Raw genomic sequence first — 23,320 nt, forward strand, 5'->3', positions numbered from 1 at the left:
GGTTCGGCGGCAGCTGCTCGCTCTCCGCTTTGGAGGTCTTCGCCTGCAGAGCTTTCTGCTGCTGCTCCTGCTGTTGCTTCTGCTGCTTCTGCAGGGACTCCTGCAGGTTCTGCTGGTACTGTTGGTACTGCTGCAACAGGGTCCCCGGGGACAGCCCCGCCAGGGTCTGCGGCATGGTGGGGCCGTAGGGAAAGAGGCTCTCCATGCCGCAAACGGGCGGCAGGTAGCCTCCTTGTACCGCGCCGGGAAGCTGAGGGGTGAAATAGGAAGCAAAGCCAGGGATAAAGTACGGCAAGAACTGTCCGCCCAGGAAGGATGCGGGGTCGCCGGCGATCGCGTTCTGTAAAGCCTGCAGCTGAGAAGGGTCCACAGGCGTGTCGCCTACGACTTTGCCCAACACTGAAAGAGCAGACGAGATTTTTTCCTCTTTTTTGGGGTGTTTTTCCGGTTTTGTGGCCTCGAGTTCCTCCTCTTTGATTTTTTTGACCTTGTTTGGCTTCGTCGGCTTTTTCTCAGAGTCTTTGTTCTGCGGCTCGGTCTGCTGTCCTGACAGAGAGGGTGGTGGTGGTGGTGGAGGCGGAGGAGGGGGTGGCGGAGGTGCTGGAGTCTGCAGCAGAGGTTTGGTGGGGGCGCTGCTGAGAGACAGGGCAGGAGACGAAGTAGCTGAAGTAGGAAACCCAAGCATGCCTGCACCTGGCGGTGTTAACGCTGCAAAAGGATAACAGAGAGACGCCCACTGTCAGTGCCCGGAGCCACACGGATGCTCAACCCCTAGACAGCCCTCGAAAACATTATTAACACGCACCAGGAATCGTCAAGGGCACCAGGCTTTTCTGTGTTCCTCTCCTTTTTCCTATTTAGTTTCAAAACCCCACAGTTAACTCTCAGAAATGGAATCTACACACTTGTGTGTGTTAGTCACTCGGTCATGTCCAACTCTTCGCAACCCCATGGACTGTAGCATGGCTGTCCATGGAATTCTCCAGGCAAGAATACTGGAGTGGGTAGCCGTTCCCTTCTCCAGGGGAATCTTCCCAATCCAGGCATGGAACCCAGGGCTCCCGCACTGCAGGCACATTCTTTACCACTGTCTGAGCCACCGGGGAAGCCCTCTACATAGTTGAGCAAGATTTTACTCAGAAAACAAAATGCTTGACAGTGGGCTACGAATAAAAAAAAGGACAACCTGGTGAACCGGTGGGTCCTTCTAACTGATACACTTTGCAAGACCCCTCCTTCATTTTAACCAATTTTTACTATACCTCTGGGAAGGTAGACCCACTTGTCCTTCACGGGAGCAGTCTGACAATTACCACATTCACTAAAAATAATCAGGTATCAATAAAAAATGAATTTCATTTTGTTTTTTCTGCCTAACTTCTGATAGAAAAATACCTTTGCATCGGATAAAGAAGGCAGCAGTTAAGGCCTCCTGAAGATACCTCTTCTTCACTAGGACTGAGAGTGGTTAGGCCTGATTTCATTGTTAAGGGTACAGGGTAAGCTACTCATTACTCCCTATTCTGACACTTTGGCCAACACTACTTGATAGGAATTGCATGTGTTAACAGACAACTTTATCACTACCCCTTCACCCACCCCACCCCCACTCCCCAACGGCCCAACACGCTTCTTCCAGGTTTACTTGTAGCAGGCATAAATGATCCTCATATCATTAGAGAAGGAGAACTAAATGCTCAGCAGGCAGACACATGTGGGGTAGAGTGTGACTTGAAATGGAGGAGATCTTTGCTGAATTTCAAGCATGCAGTCTAATGTAGTGGCTGGTTTATCACAAAGCCATTTTTAGGCTCTGGATAGTTGGGTGAAAAACTAAAAGGCAGCTCAAGGTAGAAATGGAAACTGTAAAGTCTGTGCCTTTCTTGAGTCTGTTTTTTTAGAGGCAAATATAGTTGGTTGCAAGTGGAACAGACTGGAAGCCTAATTGGGTTGTGGTTTGTTCTTCAATGAAGGAAGGCTCACTACCAAATGATCCAGACAAGGGCCATGATGGAGGTCTGATGGGCTGATGGAAGAAATAACTAGGAGAAGGTGAATGAAGTTTCAGTGTGTAGCTGTGGGGAAAACTCTTTTTTAAATATTGGCTAGTCTTCTATGCTAAATGCAACATTTGGGTGTTAAAAAAATGAAAAATACCTGACACAAAAAGTGACACACATTTCTTTTTTTTAATGAAATGTGTTCTTTTATTTATTTTTTTATCATTTATTTATTATTATTTTTTTTACTTTACAATATTGTATTGGTTTTACTTTAGCTAGAAAAAGAACTTTTGTTTTTTAATTGGCCTTTACCCAGCTGAGAAACCTTGTCTAAGGCTTAGCATTCAAGATACTCTCAAGTCCTCAACATCACTCTCAACTTGACCCCACTCATTATCATATTACTGTCAATTAGCCTAGCTTATTACTGGCTGCTCTTCTTTTCAACCTCACCACACCCAATTTTTCTCTGACCTGCTTTGAAATCATTTCTGTAGTTGTATTATTAACAGTATCTAAGGTATTTCCATCATGTTAGGGAATAGTCTTTCAATATCCTCAATGGTAAGTGGCTGCTGCTACTGCTGCTAAGTTGCTTCACTTGTGTCTGACTCTGTGCGACCCCATTGACGGCAGCCCACCAGGCTCCGCCGTCCCTGGGATTCTCCAGGCAAGAACACTGCTTCCTGAACAATGACTGAGGCCTGTGTTCAATATCGGGCTTCCCAGGTGGCTCAGTGGTAAGGAATCCGCCTGCCAAGCAGGAGACATGGGTTTGATCCCTGTGTTGGGAAGATCCACTGGAGGAGGAAATGGCAACCCACTCCAGTATTCTTGCCTGAGAAATCTCATGGACAGAGGGGTCTAGCAGGCTACCGTCCACAAGGTTGCAGAACAGTTAGACACGACTTAGTGACTAAACAAAAACATGTTTAGAATCACTACTTACTATTACTTTTTTTTTTAACAAAATGAATTATTTTCTGCTAAAAAATTAATTCCGAAGAATTAATCCCTGATTCATAGAGTTTCAGGCATGAATGATTTGAGTGGAAGAAGCTTTAAGGAGGACAGAAGATCCTTCCTTGTACTGTTAGAATGATATTAGGTTGGTGGCCTGCCTCTTTTGCCTACTCATAATGCCGATCTTAGTTTTGGGTCAAGAACATCTAGGCTTCATACTCAATAATTATCCCCCTACTGCCTAAGCGCTTTCCCTCCTAAATCTAAGGAAACTGCTGGCTTACCTATCTCTCTGACATGAGAATTTAAGACAAGAGAAATTTTAAGGAACTAAGACTTTAAAAAATCGCAGTGGTAGTTAGAAGCAAGTAGATCGATATTTGTTGACTCAGGCTTTCCTATCAGATGGGGTCTACAAATTCTTGTCTAGAGGTCATATAACAAAGTAATGAAAATTTTTAGAAGACTGCAGTAGGAATCTTAACTACTATAGTCAAAGACTATCAGGGATTTTTAGAAATTCAACATCTTGAGGAGTAAGCTGAGTTAAACAATTAGCTAAGTAAAATTTTTAGTAAACGAGATACGGACTAAGGATAACGAATAATGTACATTAGGTCTACTAAAAGACATACACTTGTAGAAGTTCACAATCAAAAATTCAGTAGTCAACTGATGTATGAAAACCAGATTTAGAAGAGAAAAACTGAACACTAATCACAATGCAGAATAAGTGGTGGTAATTACAAAAGATGGGGCTTCCCTGGTGGCTTAGTGGGAAGGAATCCTCCTGCTAATGCAGGAGATGCAGGTTCCATCCCTGAGTTGGGAAGAATTCCCTGGTGAAGGACAAGGCAACCCACTCCAGTATTCTTGCCTGGGAAATCCCATGGACAGAAAAGCCTGGTGGACTACAGTCCATGGGGTCGCACACAACTTAGCAACTGACAACAACAGCTACACAACGTACATTCTTTCCTAAGTCCTGGTCCAATTCTCTGAGAGATGAAAGTTTTCCTACAGATGATCTCATATTACCGTGATTTGGTTTAGTTTTGTTTTCCCAAAACTGCTAGAGTGTGTTGGTTGCTCAGTCGTATCTGACTCTTTGTGACCCCAAGGACTGTAACTGGCCAGGCTCCTCTGTCCATGTGATTTTCCAGGCAAGAATACTGGAGTGGGTACTCATTTCCTTCTCTGGACATCTTCCAGACCCAGGGATCAAACCCAGGTCTCCTGCACTGCAGGTGGATTCTTTACCATCTGATCCTCCAGTACAGTCTGAAACTGCTGTCTATGCCCCCAAAGTAATGCTTTTTGGAAGAAAATGCCTGTCTCCCCATGAACATAGCACAGATTTAGTGCCTTTTCTCCAAGTTGCTTTGATCTAGGTTTTGCAGAGGAAAACTTTAGTCTTGAGGTGAAAAATAACACTAATGATGTACATGGGCCAAAGACAATTGTGCTAAAATTATTAAAGACTTACTCTTATCTAGATTTACCCCAAAAATGCTAGTATATTACACTGAGGTATGAGAAAAATGCAAAAGGCATGTTCTAAAGTTCCATTTAAGGGAACTGGGTTAGGCAGTATTTCCAGAGACTAATGGAACATATAAAAATCAGACACATAAAAAGAATCAGACACTGCTTAAAACAATAAAGTAAATACGTTAAAAATAGAAAATCAAGCTATTTTCCTATTCTTCTTGAGGAAAAATCCAAAAGAAGCTAACCTTCTAAAGGATAAAATGTGAAAGTTTTCTAATTTTTTCCAGGTGTACAGGCATATGATTTTCTATTACCATTTCCCCTTTTTGCATATGATCATGATAGAAAAAGACAAATGTGGAAAAATTTTTTAGCAGAAAATTCATTTTGTTAAAAAAAAAAGTAATAGTAAGTAGTGATTCTAAACATGTTTTTGTTTAGTCACTAAGTCGTGTCTAACTGTTCTGCAACCTTGTGGACTGTAGCCTGCTGGACCCCTCTGTCCATGAGATTTCTCAGGCAAGAATACTGGAGTGGGTTGCCATTTCCTCCTCCAGTGCATCTTCCCAACACAGGGATGAAACCCATGTCTCCTGCTTGGCAGGCAGATTCTTTACCACTGAGCCACCTGGGAAGCCCGATATTGAACACAGGCCTCAGTCATTGCTCAGGAAGCAGGCTCACATGATGGATATTACTCTTCAAACGGTCTTCCTTGTGATCTTGAAAGACCAAACAATTTGGAAATTAAGATGAAAAAATTTTATGAGAATTAATGCTGCTAAAACAATAAGAATTCCATCCAAAAAAGAACAAAATGGGTTTTTAAAACCAGGAAATTTGGAGGTTAAGTATTAGTCGCTCAGTTGTGTCCAACTTTTTGCGACCCCGTGGACTGTAGCCCACCAGGCTCCTCTGTCCATGGGATTCTCTAGGGAAAAATACTGGAGTGGGTTGCCATTTCCTCCTCCAGGGGACCTTCCCAACTGTACATAAAGGAGACTTCATTAATGTGCATTAGAGGATACTCCAGGTTAACTGTCATAAAAAACTGTCTCTTGAGCCTTTAAATTCTATACCAATTCTACACCTCTGGTTGGCCAATTGTTTCTTTATTTAGGTTTTAAGGTGAATGACCTGGGGCTATTTGTTTCCATCAACCTGACTGCGAATTTGGAGGTTGATAAATGCTAAAACTGAATATGTACATTTCACTTAAGTCAGTTTGAGGGTGCAGCCTTTGGAATCAGACTTTTTACTTATTTTATGGCTGATCTCATTCAATGGAGCACTTTTTAGTGATTTTCTTAGGAACAAAATTTTAAAATGGGCCCAAGGTGAACACATCATATTATCAAAATTTATTCATATAGATAATAAACTGTTAGAAGAGCCCAAAGCATGTGAGAGATACAGGAATATTCTACTTATGAAGTAATTTTCTTCTTTTATTTCACCTAGCTGGTATACCTATTTCTTCCACAGACCATAGGAGATACTTGTTTGATGAAACGTAATCCAGTAGAAAGATGCTGATAGCAAGATGGAGAGCCACAGCTCTACTCCATGAGATAATTAAAATATTCAGCATTACCCACCACAGATCAATTAACCTAAAAAAGGTGTGAGCTGGAAGTGTGGGAATTCAGGCTCTCAGATGGGATCCTGCTGGTAACTGTGCTGGGCTAATGTTTAAATTCCATAAAAAACAAACAACTAATTCAAGAGAAATTGCACATTCCAGTAGGTATGTTCATGGACCTTTTCTCCATATAACACTCTCGTCTGTTTTGGTCCACGATTTAATCATACAGCAGATACATGGTGCCTTTGGTACCTGATGCATTTAAAAACTTCAGCTGCATTTAACAAACTCTTTTTATTTTTATTGTATTTTCTAATTTTTCCTTGTTATGGCTACTTAGATACACCCATCATTTAAAAGTCGATATTTAATTTCCAAGTTCATGGCATTTTTAATGTACCTTTGATATTAATTTCCCACTTTGATATTAATTTCTCATTTAATTAACAAGGAAACACAAACTTTAAACGATACAATAGACCAGTTAGACCTAATTGATAGCTATAGGACATTTCATCCCAAAAAAAAAAAAAAAAAAAAGACTGCTCACTATGGCAATTATTGAAGCTGACTTAGGGTGACATAGAGGCTTATTTCCCTTTACCCTTCTGAGTTCTTAGCTGAGGATCTCTGTAAGAAATGACAGAATAGCAGGACAAAATCAAACAGAAGTTTATTAACATAAAAAATAAAATAAAATAAAAAGGAAGCAAATTCTAACACAGATAAAAAAAAAATAATAATTTCTCATTTAAATGCTTTCTTCTCTGCAATCACCCTCTGTGTTTTTTGAGTCTTGTAACTTTATTGAGACTTTCAATGGCTAAGTCAAAGATTTCCCTTGGTAAATTGTAGTTGAAAATATGTGGGTTGTTTTCAAATCTTTTTATATTGACTTCTAACATAATTCCACAGTGATAAGAGAACAGACTCTGTATATTTTAATACCTTTAGACCATGAAATTTTTGTTACTTGTTTTATATCCCTGGATATGTTCTAGTGTGTCCTAGTTTATAGTCTGCTGCTGCTGCTGCTAAGTCACTTCAGTTGTGTCTGACTCTGTGTGACCCCATAGATGGCAGCCCACCAGGCTCCCCTGTCCCTGGGATTCTCCAGGCAAGAACACTGGAGTGGGTTGCCATTTCCTTCTCCAATGCATGAAAGTGAAAAGTGAAAATGAAGATGCTTAGTTGTGTCAGACTCTTAGCGATCCCATGGACTGCAGCCTACCAGGCTCCTCCATTCATGGGATTGTCCAGGCAAGAATACTGGAGTGACTTGCCGTTGCTTTCTCCGAGTTTATAGTCTATGGGAACTTGAATAGAATTTGTATCCTACTGTTGTGTGAAAATTGTATAAATCTTAAGTATGTTGAACTGTTCATGGTGCTTTTCACGTCTACTATATCCTCCTACTTTTCTGTATATTCAGTCTATTAACTTTTGAGAGTTTGATATTGAAACATCAACTAAAAATCTTAATTTATCAACTTGAAATAATTGTAATGTATAGTGGAACTATATATAACTTTATTCTGTATTTTCCAAGTCTCTTGTAAATGTGTTATATTTTCATAATTTTAAAAAAAAGAGAGAGAAAAAAAAAAAAAAAACAGTGCTCATCAAGAAGGGCCTGCCTCTTACATCTTTCCACAACTCTGATAGTTTTGCCAATCCGTATTTCAGGAGGAGAATGTAAATTATATTTATGGTGGTAGAATGAGGAGAAAGGTTAGGTTTTTTTTTAATTATTTCATAAACATATTCTCTCCTCTCCCTCCTGGCTTTCTCTTGTACAGGCCCTCTGGGTACTAGTGTCAGAGTGACAAAGGGGAAAGGCAGTCAGTAAAGGACTCATTGTCTAAGCAAAGACCTCCTGATCCGGTGGAGGGAAAAACAAGATGTCCTGATCACCACTTAGGAGGGTGACTACACAGGATCATCCATCAAAGCTGACTTGCAGATTAAAGGCACACATACTTGAACTGTTCTGAGCCCATTGTAAATACCAAATTTTATTCTATTTTACATAATTTTCAAATTTATATGTGTTCATGGAGTTTTTCCACATTAGACATTATGTGGAAAAGCTCTATTTTACATAACTGATCATAGTAGTTTTTCCACATAAGACATTTTTCTACATATTAGTTAATAATCACAGTGATATATAAAGTGAGACTAGAAGACTAATACATTCAGATGCAAAACAATTAGCCATTGCATTATTCTTTAACTATATTTGACTTAATTGAAAGGTACAGACAAAACACATAATTGTAGCTCTAATATTTAAGGCTCTAAGAATGTTCAGATAATTAAGCCCAAGTATGTTCCCTACACATAGGTGGACAGTGGAAGGTAGCTGGTGCTGTAGTTAAAGAAAATGACATTGAATAAATTTTCTGGGTAGAAAACTCTTTGTATTTGGAGATTCACTCTGCTTCTTTCTAAAGCCAACAAGTCTTTCTGGACGAGGAGCCAGCTGAGTTAGTAGTGGCCAAGAGGTCACCTGACACCACTGTTTTTATGTCTCCCAAACTAAAAATGGGAATATTTGCCAAAATCACATGAAAATGAAAATTGCCATCAGAGAAGGATGAAATTGAAAGGTTTGAAATTTATGTAAAAAGTCTAATTTGGAAAATGAAAAAAAAAAAAAAAAAAAGAGCCTTCCTATCATGTTTTGGAAACTTCCCAGATGTATTAGTTCATTCTAGATGTCTCTTTGGAATGTCATAATTTCCTTGTCAAAATTTAAAAAAATACACTGTTAATTTGGAAAATAAAACTTAGTTTAAAAAGAAACTAGAATCTTTTCTTCTTAGTTTGTGTCAGGTACCACTTTTGTTATATGTGTGGCTACACGAATGCCTATAACACAACATTCAGTTTTTTTCAATAACTAGATACCTGTACTTATTCACAAAATCTAAACTGTACAAACTGCATTTCTCTTGATAAGCACAAAATTGGATCCATCATCTAGGAGTGCCTCAAACAGTTGTCATTTTGTTCTGTCTTGATTATAAATCTAGGCAACTGGTGGTGGTAGAAAGATATAGAGTACTATTAATGTATTTTTAAGGTTGTAAATATACTTAAACAATAAAAAACAAAATGAATGCTACTAAAAGCAAAATTGTACAAATTATCATAGAAGTGAATTCTTAGTAATTAAACTTTCCATATCTGTTTTATTACCTGCTAGGTATAATACAGGGGCGTTCCTGTGGCTAGAAGGCCCTTTGCTTTTGAACTTCCTGGCATTTAAGGGGAAAAAAACCCAAAACAGTACAAAAGCAAAAAAAAAAAAAATCAGTATTCCTCAGAAAAGCATAAATTCAGATGCCAATGAATGCTTTAATACTTTACTTTCTTAATATGTATAACAAATTTCATGTCACATGTCTGTGCTGAAATGCCATTTGAAATTAATTTTGAAATAAGTATAAAAAAGGAATGTTTCTGAGATATAATGATATAAATAATATATTTATGAGACGCTAATCTACCTTTTTCTGCACATGTTTGGGGTGGTTTACTGCCTGGTTATTAACTACAGCCACTGAACTATATATTCCAAATAACTTAATAGTTTCACTTACTGAAATTAAGAGATTCGACATACCCCTATTCTTGGTTACATGTCATTGGCTGCCTAATATCACTTAATTCATTAGACTGACCTTCCTTGACATGACTTACTGTTTGAATTTTGTGGAAATCCGGGCAAGGAGGATGGACCGTTCATTCCAGGGAGAAGGACCGGGGGGAGGCCCGGGAGTCCTGGGTAGGCTGCGGGCAGACTGATGCTGTGGAGGGGGCTGCTGTCCATCATGCTTGGCTGCTGTACTGCTAATCCCAGCACGTCTGAAGCTTTCTTTATACGGTCAAGTTCTTGCTGAGCCATCAGCTGTCTAACGGTCGTGGGAGCCAAGTAATCTTTCTCCCGATCAAGCTGGCTCCCAACGGTCTCCCTCACTTTGGAAATGTGCTGTTTGGAGAAAATATGATCTCTGATGGATAAGCGGGCAGAGTACTTCACCCCACAGAGGGTACACTCTGGTTTGGCGCCTTCTGTTCCACTTTGATTGATCATGAAAGGCTTCCCTATGTTAATTTTAAATTTCTTTTCCTTTGCCCTTGCATTCTGGAACCACACCTGGACCACACGTTTGGGCAGACCGATCTCATTCCCTAGCATCTCACATTCTTGCATGGTTGGAGTTCGGTAGTCACTGAAGCAAGCCTTGAGAACCTTGAGTTGGAGATTGCTCATCTGGGTTCTGAAACGCTTGTGACCTGGTCGGTCGTTACTTTTGGATTTGAAAGGATTGCTGGAGCCGAATGGATTTGGTGAACTGGGGTCAGCTATGCTAGACGTTTCACTGCGGTCGGCATTGTCATCGGGGTCATCCGTGATATAAAAGCTTTGGTCATGGTCACCATCTTTATCACTGAAAGGTATCGAGGGACTCGTGAGAGAGAAGAGAAACTTCTCATCACAGACCTCTGTGGTGGGGGTGGTCGCTGTTTTTGGCAAAGTGTCGAGAGTTTTCCCCTCTTTAGGAGACAAAGCTGGCTTCACCTCTCCGGAACTCCCCGTGGTGCTCTCCATTTCTGCGTTTCCCTCGTCTCCGGTGGTGGCATCACTGATCGCTGTATTAATGGATGAAGTCTCATCAAAATCAGTTTTATTTTGATCATACCCAGCCTCAGCAGGAGGGGCGTTTAAATTCTCTACATCCTCAGAACATTCCGCTTTGAAAGAAGAAGGGCTTAAGAGATTCTTCGGTGACAGTTCTGCCGTCTTACTAACAGGTGTCGACACTGTAGAAGCCAACTCATTCTCACTCGAGAGATCGATTTTCGTTAATGGCAAAGATGGATAATCAAAATAAATGTATTTCTGCGGGCTATCTCCACCATCTTCGGCGGATATTAAAGGGCTTGGTGGCAAGCTGTAACCTGCCTGCTTGCCTTCATTCCAGTGCCGGGAGCGAATGTGGCTTTCTAAGGCTGACTTGGCCTTGAACAGGGCTCGGCAGAAAGGACAGCGTTTATGCGATTGCGCTGGACCCACTGCCCGGAACTGGCCTTTTCTTTCTCGTGCTCTTGTATTCTGGAACCAGACCTGCACGACCCTTTTCTTCAGCCCCACTTCCCGTGCAATGTGATCGAGCATTTTCCGGGTGGGGTTGGAATCCAGTAGGTATTTTTCATAGAGAATTTCCAGTTGTTCCGGAGTGATGGTGGTCCTCAAGCGCTTATCACGGTGTTGGTCCTCCCCACTGTTCCCGCCTTCCTTCTCACTGCAGTTGTTCTCTTCCTTCTCATCCAGTTTCCTCTTAAGGGAAGCGGCCACGGTGGCCGGGGCTGCGGGGTGGGAGGAAGCTGTCTGTGGGGGCATCTGTGTGAGAGGACCACCGAGCAGCTGTCCAGCCATTAAGGAATTGTTAGGGTCGAATATCATGTAGGGCATGTCCATGGGCCGTTCCAAGAATGGGGAGTGAAGGAATTGGTTCTGAGCAGCCAGGAAGTGCATGTGCTGATGCTCCTGCCAGAGTTCCAAGGTAGGGAAGGCAACTGTACACTGATCACATTGGTACTGAAGTAACTGTGGAGGTAGACTGTTCTGGAGAGAAGTCATGGAAATCTGCAGCGGACTGGAAGGGACGGGGGTCTGAGAAGCCGAGGGAGGTCGTCCCAGGAGTTGGGGCGGTTTGGGTGGCTGGGGCTGAGCGGCTGAGGCCGGCGGTGGCGGTGGTGGGTCCGAGGAAGAAGATGCTGATGGCAGGGCTGGTTTGGTGCCTTGAGTGTGGGGCAAGGGGTCACCTGGCTTTGGCTTTTCTGTGGGATATTCAGGCTTTGGAGATGTCTTTTCTGGTTCTGGTTTGGGTGACGGGATCAGGGGGGTGCTGGTCCCAGAAGCAGAGCCCCCCGCAGGGGCAGGAGCAGTTTTGGCTGCTTCGGTCTGGCCAGGCACTGTGCAATGCTTATACACCACCTGATCCGTGGCGTCCATGGAGTCTTCAGTTTGGCTCTCATCTTGGGCGTCATCGTCTTCATCCTTGTAACACTGCTTTTTCTGATGCGTGATCAAATCGAAGATCCTGGGGAAAACCACGCTGCACTTTTTACACTGGTATTGCATGTTGCTCGTTCGGATATACCGCTCATTTGTGAGTTCTCTTTTTTCATTGTCTTTTGTCTCTGTTTGATTCTCATAACTCTTCCGCGCCTTCTGCCGAGCATTCTGGAACCAGACAACGATAACCCGGGTGGGGAGATTGAGAACGGTGGAAAGTTGTTCAATTTCATCATCTTTTGGGTAAGCGTTGGTGTCAAAAAAGTCTTGAAGAACCCGAAGCTGGTAGTCAGTAAATCTGGTCCTGGAAGACCTTTTACTGAAGGATGTGTCTGATTTGTAATGTTCTAGGGAGGAGGGCTGGGGGTCCATTCTGATATCTTCCAAAACCGTTATGGGAGGGTTACTGAAGTTGTAGGGCGAATCCTTATTTCTCTGCCGCTCCTTAAAAAGCGTGTTTCGAAACCAGTGCTTGATAACCTTCTGGGAGAGGCCAGACTTCTCCGCCATTTCCTGGATCTGTTCTTCACTCGGAGAATTGTTGATGTCAAAGTAAGCCCTCAGGATTTTCAGCTGGTCGTCCGTAATTCTCGTCCTCGGGCGTTTGAACTGCGAATGCCTCAGGAAGTTGGGATCCAAGCCAAGCTGCTGCTGGCAGAGCTGGGTGAGGTCCGCCGAGAGTGTGTCCATTGGAGGCAGCTGCAGGGCGAGCTGGGGCGGGAGGGCGGGATGTTGCACCGACTGCATCATGATGGACGGAAAGAGGGGAAGATCCAGGGATACTGGCAGCTGGACCTGCGGGGGTGCAGAAGGGGGTGGGGGCGGAGGAGGCGGAGGAGGGGGTGGGGGTGGGGGTGGGGGCGGCGGGGGAGTGGGCGCTGGGGCCTGGAGCGGGGTGGAGACCGCGCTGGGCAGTTTGACCGGCCCCAGAGAAGGAGGCTGTGGAGGAGCTGGAGGCAAGGGAGGTGGTGGAGGTGGGGGAGGTGGCGTTTCCGGAGAAGATGGAGAAATGGGATAAAGCTTGTCATAGGCCTCCCTGTACTGACGGGCAAATTTTTCTAGCGCTCCGTACGGAAAAAACTGGCCGTGTACGTGCTCCTGGTGACTCTTTAGAATGAGAACGTTGGAGAACAATTTCCCACACGTCCCGCATTCCAGCTTCTCCGTGCTTTCGCCTTCCCCACTCTTGCCCTTCTTCTGTACCTTCTGCCTGTTCTCGTTGTACTGAATGACCAGTTCAAAACCGAAGTTTTCCAGTAAGGCTTTGGCTGCGTTTCCTCGGGCCCCTGAAGCGATGCGGGGTGGCGGGATGGATGGTTCCGAGGACTTCGGCTTCTTTCCAAGGTCTTTGCTTTCTTTGAGCCCTTCGCCTTCACTTACACATTCTTGCTTTGTCTTGTCTTGCTTCTCGGCCATCTCTTCTGCCTCCTTGTAAGAGGGTACGTCCTTCACGATGGGGCAGTCGGCACTGGCCACGGTGGTTTGCTCTTGTTTCAATAACTTGCTGGCCTGCTGCTGCTGCGGTTGTTGTTGCTGTTGCGGCTGTGGCTGCGGCTTTTGAGAGGGCACATGGGGCTGTGTGGCCTGATACTGTTGTGCTTGCTGCTGGAGTATCTGGAGTTGAGTTTGGCCAACGTGATGTTGGCTTTGAATCTGCTGCTTCAAATCTTCAAGCAGGGACCCGGCCATTCCCGTCATGCCCGGCATGCCAAAGGCGGCAGAGCCTACTGGCAAGCCCAGATCCGGCCCCAAGCTGAACTCCGTCCCAGGGATGTAGAAGGGAAAGAGAAACTGAGGCTGCTGAAACTGTAGCAGAGCTTCTGGGGTCATAGGAAAATGGGGCAAAAAGGCGGGGTTGAGAAACTGAGGCTGAAAGAAGGCCGCCTGCTGTTGCAATTCGTGCTGCAGCTGCATCTGAATCTGTGCTGGTGACTGCGGTGGGTGATGCGTAGGTTGAGCAGAGATCAATTCCGGAGTTTGCTTTTTATTTAATTCTTTGGCATCTAAGTGGGTATCTTTGCTGCCTACTGCTGCTAAACTGATGGAATCTAACATCCCTTGGCTGGGACTGTTAACGCTGGCTGCCACTCCGTGCCCGCCAGGTCCATGGCCACTGCCAGGCTCCAGCTTTGCCGCCCTCGCCTTTGTCTGGTGGAGTACAGACCTCATGTGGATTTCCAAGGTCGAGCTTTGGCTATATGCAACATTGCAGATGCTGCACTTGTAAGGTTTGTTATCTGGGCTGTTGTTGGTTTCTTGAGGGACAGGGCTGGAGGCTTCCTGCAAAACCTTTTTCAACTTGTGCAGGTGAGACACTGAGTTATAATGGACCAGGAGAATGTTCTTCTGGGTGAACGACTCTTTACACACGGTACACTTATACGGGCGAGATGGATCAAGGAATTTTTCCATCGTAAAATTTGGCCCTTTTCTAAAAGGTAAGGTCCGCTTTGGTTCAGAGCCCATGTCATCTGGAATAGAACTACTGTCACTGCCTACAGGACTTGCCTTCCCTTCATGGTCCACCTCATACTCTCTCTCCATCTCCTGCTCTAGGGCATGGTCCTCCTGGGCCATAGGTTCGCTCTCTGCCCATAGTTCCCCATTCACGGGCAAGGAGGCATACAGCTGTTGAAGTTCAGTCTCACTCAGTTCGGGGTGGCCTGCTTCCAAGTGTTTTTTTAAAGCCTGGAATGTACGGAAACTACGCTGGCACAGGTTACACATAGTGGCGGCCCGAATCGCATGATACTGGGAATGTATCTGAAGCTTCTGCATAGTCTTAAAAGCCAAGCTACAATGGTTACAGCGATACTTGTAAACGTGGCGGTCTGAGACAGAGAGTGGTTGCCTTTTCTGCTGTTCACTTAACTGATCTTGCAGTGTGTCGGAGATTTTCATATCCTTACTGCTATTTTTATTCCATTCCAACACTTCTGTGGCTTCTTTCGTTGGTTTCTGCTCCTCACTCTTTATTTCCACGCTAGCCTTTGAATCATCGAGACCCACCATACTTTTGTCATCCATTGGACTGTCACCTGTGTGAAGAAAGCATAAACAGCACTTACAGGAAGGAGTCTACAGATTAAATGCCAATGAATATTGTTATGCAGGAGCCTCTGAAGGGCTTCCCTGGTGACTCAGTCAGTAATGAATCTGCCTGCTAATGCAGGAGATTGAGGGTTTGATCCCTGGGTTGGGAAGACCCCTGGAGAAGGAAATGGCAACCCATTCCAGTATTCTTGACTAGAGAATCCCATGGACAGGGGATCCTGGTGAGCTACCGTCTCAATGAGTCAGACATGACTTAGCGACTAAACCACCACCATTGTTAAGGAGGAACCTCCAAAGAAATCACCTCTGACCTCAAGGAATTTCAGCATGGGAAGAAAATAAGTCAGAATTAGCATGCTACCACCAGTATGATAGCAAGGGTTATAAGCACAGTGTTCAGGAATTAGAGCCCACAAAATGTTCCTGGTCAGTGGTATTTAGGTCTCCCAAGGACAGTTTAGGTGTCCCAGGTCAATCTGGTAAAGAATTTGCCTGTCAAGAATATCCCCTGGAGAAAAAAATGAAAACCCACTTGCCTGGGAAACCCCATGGACAGAGGAGCCTGGTGAGCCACAGTCCATGGGGTCACAAAAGAATCAGATATGACTTAGCAGCTCAACAGCAACAATAACAACAAAGGGTCATTTACAGATAACCAGATAGTAAATATGCCTTGGAAATGACGGTTTTTGGAAATGTGTGTTTTTTTTTCTTTGTGCATCTCAAAAACATAAAATCTTTGATGGTAATAATGCTAGATCAGCATCATGCATAGAAGGCCCAGAGTGTGTCTGGCACAGATTCTGGTCACAGGCTGGCATACCTGAATATTTCCCAGCCCCCTCAGCTGTGATGACTGCAGGTGTGTCCCGCTCTGACTTCTCAGAGGCGGCTGCTGGCAGTAGCAAGCTGTTGGGCATCATCACATCAGGGACAGGCACCTGTGAAAACCAAAGGGGTTCATGACAAAGGTACCCCAGACATCATGGACTCCATCACACTTTACCCCAGACAGTTGTGTACCCCAGTTATATTTTCCAACCAAAGCAGGGACATTCTGTGACTCTTGAGGTCAATGCTCTCCTTTCAAATTTCAGATCAATGCTGTGGCAATGCTGTATTCTTCTTTACTTTTCTTTTTTTTAAAAAATAAGCTTGAAGGTTTCTGTAGCCCAGAAATGATAGCCAAGCAAAGATGAAACTCCTAGTGCCCATAGGAATCATTTGATTAACATTATAGGTATGAGAATAAGGCTGCAAAATCTGTGTTGTTGAATCAGCTGTGCCTTGTATCACATTTGGGGTTTATTTCCAAGGCACAGGAGAAACAAACGGGCCTTTACTTGTGATTTCTACGACACGGTCAGCAAGAGCTTGTCGCCACTCAGAAGAAATACATTTCTGTCACACAATAATGACAGATTTTATGTTGATACCTTCAGAGATTATGGCACACATGCATCAAGACTTGGTTCCCTTACTGTCATAAGCAGCTTCTCCACGCAATCCGGAGACACACTGTGCAAATGCGTCAGATGAAGCTGGAGGTGCATCTTGTTGCTAAGGACGTCCTGGCAGAGGGGACAGCAGATGACCGGCTGCACGGAGTGCTGTGACAGGACGTGCATCTGGATACGACTTTGGTCCCTACTATTGTAGTTACAATAAGGACACTGATAGAACTGGAAAATATTGAATAAACATGAGTCCTATTAGTTAACGGATGTGGATGACTTTGGAGCATTAGAAGTCAGACCAAGAGTTAATTACCTTGCCAATTACAGTGTCTACATACATTTCAACAGCATGGAAAGGTTTGGGGGCTCTAAAATGATCAAGGGCAACAATTTTTTAAAAAAAAATATGTTTATACAGCAAAAGGAGAAAAAAACAAAAAACAAACCATGTGTACCTGTTCGTGACAGAATTTATTGTCCTCTGTAGGCTTTGATCTTTTTGTTGACACATCCTCTTCTTTTGCCAGCAGGAGTGGCTGGGTTCCCCCTGCCACACTGACTTTTAGCTCCTTTTCTGGTGTGATTACTCCTGATTCCCCAAAAGAGAATAGAACATCTCAATCTTAAAAGACTGACAATATCAAAATCAGAAAAAATGATGTCTTTCGCATAGCTCTAAGTCCACTGAATCACTAGAAGGAGGGGCAAGCACTTGTAAATGATGCTGATCTCAAAAGGCAAAAACACACTTCTTTTTGTCCACTGACCAAGTGGACTTTATAAATGTATTTTAAAATGTACTTCTGTCTCCTGTTTAGATAACCCTCAGTGACCATGAAAGATTGATCAATGACACATGTCCTCTGCTGTCTCAATATACCTTTATCACATTAAAGCAAATCTATTCCCATTCACAAATGCTAACTTAGAAAATAATTATTTTTGGAACTGTTTCATTACCTATTTTTTTTCCCTAAAATTCTAGGACACTAAAAACACTTAAAATTCTGAGAAGGGCTGACCAGTTATAATTCACGAATGAAACCAATGCTTTTATGTGGTGAATATAGGATTTTAAAATTATACATTATGTATCCACTGCTGCTTTTTTGTGATTTATCCTTGGCTTTAGATGTTTCAGCAGGTGGCTATGCATATGACATTGTAGTCCAAATCAAGAAGACAATTGTTTTATGAGGTTAATCTGAATATTCGGTGTTAAAGATGGTTTAAAATTTTGCCTAGATGAGCAATGTAATGTACAGAAGCCTCACACACATCAAAGGATAGAGTGTGATTCTAATTTCCCAATCTAACAGAAAATTCTTTCCAGCATCAATTTTCCCGATAATCTCTTCTGTGAGGCTGGATATTACAGCGACATTGGGTAGGCATGTCACATACATCTCACGACAAACACAAAACCTCATTTACCAGCCATTCCAATCTCATCATAGCACGGCATCATCTGACCTTTTTTCTGCTGTTTATTATGAGTATTTCTAATTTTAACTTTCAATTTTCACCATCTTCCAGTCAATTTGCAACTAAATTATTTCCAGGGTGAGGACACTATCACTGGACAACTGGGTGCAAATACATCTTGAAATGCAATGAAGCTAAACCATTGATTGCTATCAGACCCCGCGTAAATATAGAGTCTAGGCGTAATCTGATTGTATGCTGTGCATGAAGATTTATCTTGATTTTTTTTTCCAATCCACATACGGTTCATATAAATGAACAAATTACACTTTATTGCAAAATAACCCAGTTTTAATTTAAAAATAAGGTCAAGGATGTTATGAAAACAACATAAAAATGAACCCCAAAATAGATTCTTTTTCTCTCCTGGATGGAGATGCATGTTTTATACCATATAAATAATTTTAGGAATTTTGAATTCTGAAAGAAATTTGAAAGTAAGTCTGACTCTAAGGAGACCAAAATTAAAATAGAATTCAAATGACATAATGACAATAATGTTATTCCATTGAGGTCTGTGAAAGGTATAGAATTAGTGCTACAATTTCAAACAAATTGCACTGAGACTTATTTCTATTGATAGATTTGCAAACACTAGATTTTATTTGAATTGGTACATTTGTCTTATATATACAGATATATTAGAGAAACTTAGATTCTTTCTAGATATTTGAAAATATAATTTACTATAGTTACATTTGAACGATTTAAATCTGAGATAAACTAAAGAATTTTATCACACTGATTAAACAACATCCAAGTATTTCATATCCAAAGATATCTCAAAACCAAGAATGTTTATTTTATAATTCATCCAGGTATCAAAAATTTTTTTCTTCTAAAAGGAAAATTCTCAAAGCAGAATATATTTTGTGCTATTGTTTTAAAAGTATTAAAAACAAATACAAGAAAACAATGGGATATATAAGGTTGGCAAATAAAACTGCTTAAGGTGACAGATCAAGTTGTATAAAATGATTGTCGTTTAAATCAGCGAGTGTCTATCAGTTGCTTTTTCCCTGTGAGACTGGAAAATTTTTCTTTTAAAGTTCCTTAATAATGAGGAAGAATATGCTTCCTTAAGAGAATAATACTATGTCATATTCCCTTATCATTCTTTTGTGTACATGGTAGAATCTGACATGACCAAATAATAGGTTGGTCCAATTCCATATGCTATCAAAGACTGTCACACAGAAGGTAAAAGAGAATTTCCATAATTCTTGTTGCTTGCAGGCTTTAGGAATATCAGAAAGAATAAACCTTCTGGAAACTTCTAAATCTATTAAATGTATAGCTATGGCTTTATTTTTATAAGTATGTATCTTCTAATGTTAGTACTATGAGGATCAAAAAAACTGATTTCAAGGCTTAAAACATTTTACTAAGACTGTACATTGGTGTAAGTATTTGATATAATTAATCATATTATTTTTAATGTATATTCATATTATCAAGAATATAATTGCTTTTGAATTTAGGGACATTTATGCTGCCTCAAGAAAAGTTTTAGGGTCACTATTTCATAACCATTGTGGTAACTGCTGGATATAATATTCTACCCTATATATGTGTCAGCTTCAATATTTTTTGGCTAATTAAGTTAATTAAACCATGATCTTAATGTAAGCTAGGGGCTCCCTAAAGACCATTTTATTTTAAATTGAGAAGAAGTTATAAAATCTAGACCCCCAAACTCTATCTAGGCACCTCAGAAATACATGCTACTGATAAGAAGCAGCAGCAGAGAATGTTAAGATGCGACAGCATATGACAAAAACAGACTCTTGAAGCGAACACAGGTCATCATGATTATTTGCAAAAATAAGGGACCTTACAATTTATACATGTATGCCTTTTCTACAAAAAGGGGTACCACCTTAGGTATTACTGCCTCCCTGGTGAATTACAGGAAATCAAATCTGGGGTCTTTTTCTGAATTGTTTTATTCTAGAAATATATTAAATAAAGGCTACTTACTTTTTAGGAAGGTTTTAAGTTTTCTGACTACTCATAGTTTATGTCTACAACTTTACTTGAAATGAACACTGTTTTGTTACCAAAATTTTGAAATGGGGATCATAATTTATCTTCAAAAAACAATGTCATTTTAATGTACTTTTAACTAAAAAAATGAAGTCTAATTGCAAATAAACACTGCCAAATAGATGAGTCAATGATTATCTGTCAGTTATGGGATTATTTAACTTGCATGAGATTGCTAATATAAAAATGACATAATTCATTTCAATTCAGATGCCACCTACTTAATAAATTTTCAATCCCTAAAATACAGAAGGTTGTAAAATGGTTTATGTTCATAACAACTGAGGAAAATCCAATCACATATATGTATTCAGAGCAAATATTGAAAAAAAATACAGCAAAATCCTGGGTTATTACTTATGAATCAATGTATTTGATAAAGTTTGAATACTGTAAAACTTGGATATAACACAAGATGTTATTCAACTCCAAATAAGCCTAAATTATAATGACTGGTACAGTATTCTTTCTAATGAGACTAGAATGAAAGGATAATTTTAATTGCAGTAATGAAGGTTAATTTCCATCTTTCCTCATGTTTACTCCCTTATTAAAAAGCGGTCCCCTTAGCCATGGCAGAGACATATTACATTTTCAATGCAAATGTATTAATCTGGATAAACTCTATATTAATTCTTGTAGTGCACAGAGCTATAATTTGGATTATAATTAATCTAAAGTGGCACTAGATTTAAATGACAATATAAATGAGGCATTAGGAGGCTTTTCTATTATGAATGAATATTCAACAAATATAACTTGCATATTGCCAAGTCTCATTTTGAAAGCTCCCGTCCTAGAGATTAATGTCAGCAACAAAGTACAACAGCTTATACAAACACCTTCTTCCTAACATGTGTTAATTCCTTCCTGTCTAAAAAATTCTGTGTTAAAGTGAGGTCACACTGTTTTCCCATCTAGCACATTCAGATAGTGATTAATGTATAAATTTGCCAGGATTTTTGACATTTATAATTGACATCAGGGAGAAAACCAATATACACATAAGTGGATAATCGTTAGAAATACTTACAAGAAAAAAAAACAACAACCATGTAATAATTTTTTCACCTAATCAGATTCAGTGTAGAAAGCAGAAAACTTTGTTAAATGTTCACGTGAGAGTGGGCACCCCTGTCTTGTTCCTGATCTTAGAGGAAATGCTTTCTGTTTTTCACCATTGAAAATAATGTTTGTTGTTGGTTTCTCATATGTGTATGTATGCCTATGGCCGATTCATGTTGATCTATGGCAGAAACCAACACAACATTGTAAAGCAGTTATCCTCCAGTTAAAAATAATAAATAAATAAAAATGTACCAAGGGGGTTAAAAATGTTCATGTGAGTTGTCAATAGTAAGAACTGTCAATGTCTGGGACATTTCAAAGCTAAACATTTGCATCTCAGTAATTCCTTTGAGTTGGGTAAAGTACATTTTTATCCCTATAGATGTAGTTGGAGAGGCATTCCTGTAGGGCTAAAAATGTGTCTTAGAAAACTATCATTATCTAACGGTCTGTATCCTCTCACATGCCTGAGTCCTGATGAGATGGTACAATGAGATCCCCAAGAAAGCGTAATAACTCATCAGGCCATTAGGGAGTGATTGAGCCCATTATTTATGTAGACCAGTAAACCAAGCTGATGGAGATAGAGCCCTTGTATCTGTGGTATGTTCCAAGCAAGACTCCTTACTCATTGATGAGATTGGAGCCATTTTCAAAAGATTCCCACAACTCATCCTTTACAAGGTATTAGTTACTGAAAACCAAGCACAATGTCACATTCCTAAGCATTACATGAATACTCAACAAACACCAATGGGCTGTGTGTTTGACACATTCTTCTGCATGTGTTGGGTTAGGGGTGGAACATACCCTGCAGTCTCTTTTGGTACAACTGTGAGAAAATCACTACTGAAGGCAGGGAGAATCATGGCCTTCCTGAAGTAGTCAAGCAGCTAGCTTTCATGAGATCCTCCTAGACCTAAGCTGACTCCCTTGCTATTTCCAATTCTTTCCAAATGAAGTTTAGATGGCACTGCCCTTGACCTTAACTGATCACAAGGTATTTCAAATACCTTGTCAGTAACCCCAGGAGCTGTATTATTATACAGCTAGGGGATCTTTTTTTTTTTTTTTTGTACATTCTTTAGGCTCAAAACCAACCTTAGATCCTCTTTGTTAAAATCAAATTAGAATCATATGCTAGCCACTATATGCTAGATGCAAATTTAAATGGTACTTTTTTCACTGGATTCTGGAGAAAAATTCAGCATGGAAGGGTATGGGGTGGGTAGCAGGGAGGCTCTTCAAATAATTTGCAAAGGGAATGGAAAATTTAGATCTGCAAAGACTGAGTTACAAATGCAGGATAATTCAGATTTAAATAAACGTGCACGTGAAAATGATATTTTTTGCACAAGTCAATGTCTTCATAGCGAAAACAAGCTTCTTTAGATGCGGCTGTCACTGGAATTCCAGGAAAAGATAGATGACTACCTGAAACGAATAGGCTTGAACCCGTTTCAGCACTTCTTCTGCTTCAATGAGTCCAACATAATAAAACTAGGTATAGCGTGCAGCAAAAGTAGCCAATGTAATATTCATTGCAACCATAGATTTCCATCTCATACATACAAAGCATGGATGAAGTCATATATTTGCCAAATCAAACACAGAAAAAGCCTTAGGTATCCACACCAGATGCTAGCCTAGGGTTTGTTTGTGCACAAGTAAATGTCATGACACGAAGGTTTGTTTTCAAAGACAGTAGCTTTCATTACTGGGATTTGTCTATTCTAGAAGATCAAAATTACCCAGCACCTAATCCCTTCTCAATGATATTTCCTCTTCTTAGGCTGAATCATCTGTAAACTTTTTCACTGGATTTTGTTTGAAATGCCTCAAATAGATGCCCTTAAAAAGGGCAAATTCCTGAGTGTAAGTTGTAAAAAAAAAAAAAAAAAAAACAGAAAGCAAGGAAAAATAACATTTATTTTTAGGGTTACGTGGTTTAGGGAGGGAGGGGGTGCATATGATTGAATGAAAAAATTCAAGTGATATCTAATCCCATGCTTATGAAAAATTAATATGCCATCAGAGGAATCACAAGTATAGCTAAGATTAATGAAAGGCGCTTAAA

The 23,320-nt window shown here is 41.0% G+C and overlaps 1 protein-coding gene across 10 annotated transcripts in view; it reads right to left on the minus strand.

The window, feature by feature from the left end:
- Positions 1-23,320, minus strand: part of ZFHX4 (zinc finger homeobox 4) — a 206,379-nt gene that overhangs the window by 3,553 nt on the left and 179,506 nt on the right. For all 10 annotated transcript variants that reach the window (XM_086335434.1, XM_086335435.1, XM_086335440.1 and 7 more), the window contains 5 exons: positions 17,100-17,233; positions 16,669-16,869; positions 16,011-16,128; positions 9,751-15,171; positions 1-708 (listed from right to left, as the gene is read on the minus strand). The exon at positions 1-708 is cut by the window's left edge and continues 3,553 nt beyond it. In XM_086335434.1, the coding sequence (XP_086191560.1) occupies positions 1-708; positions 9,751-15,171; positions 16,011-16,128; positions 16,669-16,869; positions 17,100-17,233 (6,582 nt within the window). The remainder of the gene's footprint in view (positions 709-9,750; positions 15,172-16,010; positions 16,129-16,668; positions 16,870-17,099; positions 17,234-23,320) is intronic.

Source organism: Bos grunniens, chromosome 14 (assembly GCF_055505025.1).
Source record: "Bos grunniens cultivar Pamir isolate PY7600 chromosome 14, Bosgru_T2T1.0, whole genome shotgun sequence".
Lineage (NCBI taxonomy): Eukaryota > Metazoa > Chordata > Mammalia > Artiodactyla > Bovidae > Bos > Bos grunniens.